The 5867-nt window shown below is 42.0% G+C and overlaps 1 protein-coding gene across 1 annotated transcript in view; it reads right to left on the reverse strand.

Annotated features, from left to right (window-relative positions):
• Positions 1–591: 591 nt before the first annotated feature.
• Positions 592–5867, reverse strand: part of LOC107112346 (vomeronasal type-2 receptor 26-like) — a 15768-nt gene continuing 10492 nt past the window's right edge. Inside the window, exons 6-8 of the mRNA XM_015413469.1 lie at positions 3593–4475; positions 1325–1470; positions 592–887 (exon numbers count right to left, since the gene is read on the reverse strand). Of these exons, the coding sequence (XP_015268955.1) occupies positions 592–887; positions 1325–1470; positions 3593–4475 (1325 nt within the window). The remainder of the gene's footprint in view (positions 888–1324; positions 1471–3592; positions 4476–5867) is intronic.

Consider the following 5867-nt stretch of genomic DNA (forward strand, 5'->3'; position numbering starts at 1 on the left):
CTTCCCATATAATTTGGACTCTGTGTCTAAGAGGCTTATAGGACAATAGTTTTGGGGTTTTGACCTGTCCCCCTTTTTGTGAATAGGGACCACAATGCTAAGTTTCCACCCTAAAGGAAATGTGCCTGAATTGTTGATTTGGGTAAATAACTTAGTCATTACCAGGATCCACCATCCAGGGAAGGACTTAATAACATCTGTTGGAATCAAGTCCTCCCCTGGGGATTTCCCAGGGACTAGGGTAGAAATAAGACTTTCAAAACTGTTACTGGGGGCCATTCAGGTAAAAGTTCCCAGTCAAGAGAGGTGGCTCTTATGTTAGCTCCATCAGGTGTTGGGTTCAGAGGAGATTCATAGATTCTAGAAAAGTACTTCAGACAGACAGTCCCATTTATCTGGCCCTCCAAGATTGGGGAAGAGTTCCTTAAATTAGGTGAAACTAATTCCCAAAACTGAGTTTCATTTTTATCAGAGGTAACATGAGATAATTCGTTCCATAACTGTCTAGCATGCTTGTACTTCTTCCTTTTAATTAGATTCTGATATTGCATTCTTAAACTATTTAGTTGTTGGAGGTGACAAAACATCCTGCTATGTCTGGTTTTCCTCATTTTTCAGTTTATATATATCTTTTAGATTTCTACATTCCAAATCATACCATTTATTTGAGGGACACAGATGAATTTTAGGAGATTCATCCTTAATAAGAAGTGGCTTAATTAGTTGTACAATCTCTTCATATAATTGGATAATGTTGGCATCTGTTTGGAGGAGGACTTGTCTTTTGTCCTTTATTTCTGTGTCCTCTAAGGCTTCAGCTAGTTTTGTTTGTAGATGCTCTGACCATTTGTGTCTTCTTTGACCAGGAAACAAATCTGATGTAACTTCTGAGGAGGGGGCCAGAAATATGGGAACTTTGAAGTTTAGTACTAATTCCAAAGGATTGTGATCACTAAATGCACTTTCTCCAACTTTAAAAAATCTACCTGTTCTAGCAGTACTGGGGAAATAGCTATATAATCTACTGTACTGGCAAATTTAGAAGATGGGTATGTAAAAGGACCTGTGGATATGTCCAATTGAGAGCCATGCAGTTTGTACAGTAGCTCTAGAAACTTTAAGCTCGGTTTACTGATTACTGGGCCTATTGCTCTACGGTTAAGTAGGGATGCTTGGGCAGCAATTTCACTGTTGATGTCCGTGGGTGACTCATAGCTTCCTGGTCTGATCCGGGCATTGAAATCCCCCTCTAAGATCATATTGGTACGGGGGTGCTGGGACACCAGATCTTCTAATGTTTTAAATAACTGATCCCATAGCCTACCTTCTGTATGAGCTTTGGAGCATTTAGGTTGAAGATATACATCAATACACAAAACAGGATCTGTAAATAAACTCTTAATTAATAGGATTTGGATATAGTTTGGGTTTGCTGAATCTAAAGTGTGAATTTCAACCCTCAAATCAACATTGATTAGTAGAGCCAACCCTCCACTACCCCTCCCTCTAGAGCATAGCTTAAGTGCTGGTATAGCATATGCCTTGGAGGGATAGGGAGGTAGAATCCTGAATCCAGGTTTCTTGTAAAATGTCAAAAGGGTTAAGGCAATAAGAAATTCAGAATCATAAAGTTTGTCATGCCACCCTCCCAGATTCCATGAAAAGATTTTTGTCACTTTTCTTCTGTGATTTTTTCCCTAGATCTCCTCCCAAATCATGGAAAACACAACCATTCATATTATGCTCCTCTTGTGCAAGCTGTTGATCAGTTCCTGCGGCCTTGCTGGGGTACTGTCCATAACTGTCTCTGTGTTTTCCCTCTAGTTGTCTAATTGGGGGAATTTCAACTGCAGCATTTGGATTTGGTGCCTCATAGTTGAATTCTGTGGCAAAAGGAAAACATTGGGGTATCACGTTTTCCTTTGTTTTCAGAAGTTCGGTTTTTACCCAGTCCAATCTTGATATAATGTCTATTTGTTCCTCTTCAGGAATCTTTGAAAATGATTTAATTAAATCTCCTTCAATTGAGTTTTCCAGGTAAGAGCAACCTCTATTGTCAATGTCCATAGATGTTGCAGTTAAGTTTCTTTTAAACTGCGTTTCTACAGTTGGAGATGGTGGTTGTGGATATAAGCCTTTTTGTCAATCACTGTAGGTCTTGTATACCTTTCTTTGGAAAACAAGGAAGTAATAGCAAAAACCCTACTTGGTAAAATTCCTTCTGATGACAAATACCCACTGTGTTTCAAGATCAACGTGGGCATTTTGGGATTCTTGAAGTACAGCAGTAATCTCTGTACTTGGCTTGTGCTGGGTAGTACTTCTAGTGAAGTTAAGTCAGCTGCAGTACTGTACTCTGGAAAAAGGGCTCTCAAATGAGAGGCAGCCTGTTTTACAGACTTCCATTGTAGTGGCTCACTGTGATACAGGCCTTATGAGCTTGGATGATCAGGTTGTAGGGTCTCTTACTACAGGTTGGCTTTTGTACTATGATGTCATCTTTTGGGATTGTGCCTGTGAGTAAGACATCATCTGCACTCTCAGGAACACCAGGGAGTATCACTGGGCTCGATAACTTAGCTTTTGGTAATCCGTTCAAGATTGCTTCTTATCTCACATAAAGCCTCAAATATACATTTCACTGTCTCTGCAGTTAGCATATAAAAATCTTTCTCTAAATTGTCAGGCATCCCTGCTCCCATAGTTGTTGTAACATTTGAGTATCAGGTTCTCCGAAATAGTAGCTTGATCAAGAGGCGCATATCTATTTGAGGTTTATGAACTGGAGTTTCTTTAATTGCCTTAGCTGCAAAATAATCCTTTATCTTCTTCTGTTTGCTTGCTGGAGGAGAAGTTGTATCTTCTGAGTCCCAAGCTCTCTTACTTCCTTTTGTTGAGCCCATCCCCCTTGTAGGTAGGCTGTAGGAGTATGTTTCTCTAATTAAAGTAAACGCTCAGAATGACTGTTATATTTGTTGAAAGCAACCTATTACAATTGTAGCAGAAGGCAAAAGGCTAGGGTGCCTGAAGAATTAGAGTCTATTCAAGTGCTATTTTTAATAGCACAAGCTGCCATTTTCAGTAAAAATTTCAACTTCCCAGGCTTCCCAGGATTATCTTAGCAATGAACTTAATGCATCAGGAGAAGCCCATAGGAGTGAGATTAAGGTTCAAGGCTCCGGTACAGTCAGCCCAGATAATGTAGTCATCAATAACAAGCGGAAGTAAATTACGTAGAGATAAAAAGTAAAATAAAATAAAATAGAAATAAGGGAAAGATAAGAAAATAACTTGTGGAGCATTGCTTATCAGTGCTGCAGCCTTGGCGCCATCTTGGAATCTCACATTGATCTGCACAGACTCAGTTCTAGCAAAAGGATCGGAATCAGTATTTCTCACTAAGGAACTTTTCATTTATTTTGCTTTCATTTACTCTGTATTATGCCTTTCTTGCTTGGACTCAAGATGTTCTACAGGATACAAGTTCAAAGTGTGTGAAATCCTTGTAGTAGGTCAACTGACTCTTCATATGTACAATAAAAGTCTTAAATCATTTTAAATCATTTAATTCTTTCTCCTAATTATCTGGTCTCTGCTATTCAGATCAGGTCTCAGAAGAATGATGTAGCACTTAATAGAGAAGATCCAAGCCAGTAATGCAGCACTGGAGGCCAAGATAGAGAAAACCTCTACAGCAACCATGTATTTCCCTTTGGTGCTCAGATAGGTTGGAAGAAAGGACATCCAAACACTGCAAAAGATCAGCATGCTGAAAGTGATGAATTTGGCTTCATTAAAACTGTTGGGCAGCTTCCTGGCAAAGAAAGCCACAGTCAAGCTTATGAGAGACAAAAGTCCCAAGTAACCCAGGACAACATAAAACATGACCACAGACCCTTCATTACATGCTACTACAATCTTCTCAGCCATGGACTGCATGTCTAAATCTGGAAATGGAGGCGAGGTTCCCAGCCACACTATACAGATACCTACTTGAACAAGGGAGCAGGAAAGGACAATGGAGTTGGCCAGTCTTTTCCCAACCCACTTCCTCAGGCCAGATCCTGGTTTGGTGGCCATAAAAGCTAGAACCACAGTGATGGTTTTGGCCAACACACAAGAAAGAGCCACCGAAAAGACGATCCCAAAAGCAGATTGTCGGATGAAGCAGGTCACAGTGCTTGGTTTTCCAAGAAAAAGCAAAGCACAGAGGAAGCAGAGCAGAAGGGAGACGAGGAGAGCATAGGTGAGATCTCGGTTATTGGCTTTGACTATGGGGGTATCTTTGTTCTTCATAAAAACTGCTAGCACGAAGGCTGTGATCAGGAAACAAGAAACTGCAAGCAAAACTAAAGTGATTCCTAAAGGTTCTTCAAATGCCAAGAATGACAAGAAAGTTATCACTTTGTTGACGCATCCATCTTTGTCCTTGCTTGAATACTGATCTTCTGGGCATTTGATACAATCAACCATATCTGAGGGGAAAGGGGGAAAAATTGAATGTGGGTTGATCCCTAGACACTTGAACCTGCCTTATACAGAATCAGGCCATTGAGTTGTGAAAGTCAGCATTGCACTCTTTGAGTTAAGGCACCTCTCCAAATACAGACTTCTTTCATGTCACCTGCTCACTTTAATCAGGAGACATTAAAGCTTCAGTCTGGGACTATCTCCATGCAAGGCAGATTTCTACCACTGAGCCACCAACCCTTTCATTAAAGCTTATGGGTTTAATTCCCCATGCCTCCATTTGCAGCTGCTGGATGACCTTTGGCAAGCCATAGTTCTGTCAGAGCTGTTATCTCAAGGACAGGTCTGGAAAGAGCTCTCAGCCCCGCCTACCTCACAAGGTGTCTGTTGTGGGGAGGGAAAGGGAAAGGAGTTTGTAAGTTGCTCTGAGACTCCAAGTGAAGGGCAGGGTATAAATCCAATCTCTTCTATTCTTCTTCTTCTTCTTCTCTTCTTTATATCTTCACTAGAAATTAGGCCCGTTGTGGAAATAAATACAACGGGATCTAGAAAGAGGCTCTGGGAGAGTGCTCTGGCTTTGGGCAAACAGTGTCAGTCTGCTTTTAAAACATGAACCTGGGACCTGCACACCACCAGAATACAGCAGGTTCCATATGCAACTGACATTCCAACTGCCTTGCGGGGGCGGGGGGGGGTTGAAGTGTGGAATGGAGTGAAGTCCAATCAGCTTCCATATGCAAAAGACCAGATTGTCGCAGCAGTTGTGGTGTGGGCGGGACCCGGGCTTTGCCTTCTGATTGGTGGCGATATATGCTGAGGAGCAGTGCCATCAGCCATACACTAAGGGAGTGCATTTTAGAATTAGAACTTTGGCACCCACTATCTCTCCTTATATATAATTGAATAGTGGGTGCCAAAGTTCTAATTCTAAAATGCACTCCCTTAGTGTATGGCTGATGGCACTGCTCCTCAGCATATATCGCCACCAATCAGAAGGCAAAGCCCGGGTCCCGCCCACACCACAACTGCTGCGACAACCTGGTCTTTTGCATATGGAAGCTGATTGGACTTCAGGCCATTCCCCCCCCCAAACCCCCCCCCCCCCCCGCAAGGCAGTTGGGATTTTCAGTTGCATAACATACCTCATAGGGGAGAGGAGAATGGGTAACAATGGTTACCACTCTCCAGGTGAGGGCTACAGATAACTCAAACATACAAATGCTCTTCAGGTAGCAGAGATCAGTCCCTCTGGAGAAAACAGTGGACTCTGTCATTAAACCCTGCTGAGGTCGCCACAGGAAACTGACACTGTTTGCCCAAAGCCAAAGCACTCTCCCAGAGCCTCTTCCTAGATCCCGTTGTATTTATTTCCGCAACGGGCATTATTTCTAGTAACA

The sequence above is a fragment of the Gekko japonicus genome, unplaced genomic scaffold, assembly GCF_001447785.1.
Source record: "Gekko japonicus isolate JY-2015 unplaced genomic scaffold, Gekko_japonicus_V1.1 scaffold146, whole genome shotgun sequence".
NCBI lineage: Eukaryota > Metazoa > Chordata > Lepidosauria > Squamata > Gekkonidae > Gekko > Gekko japonicus.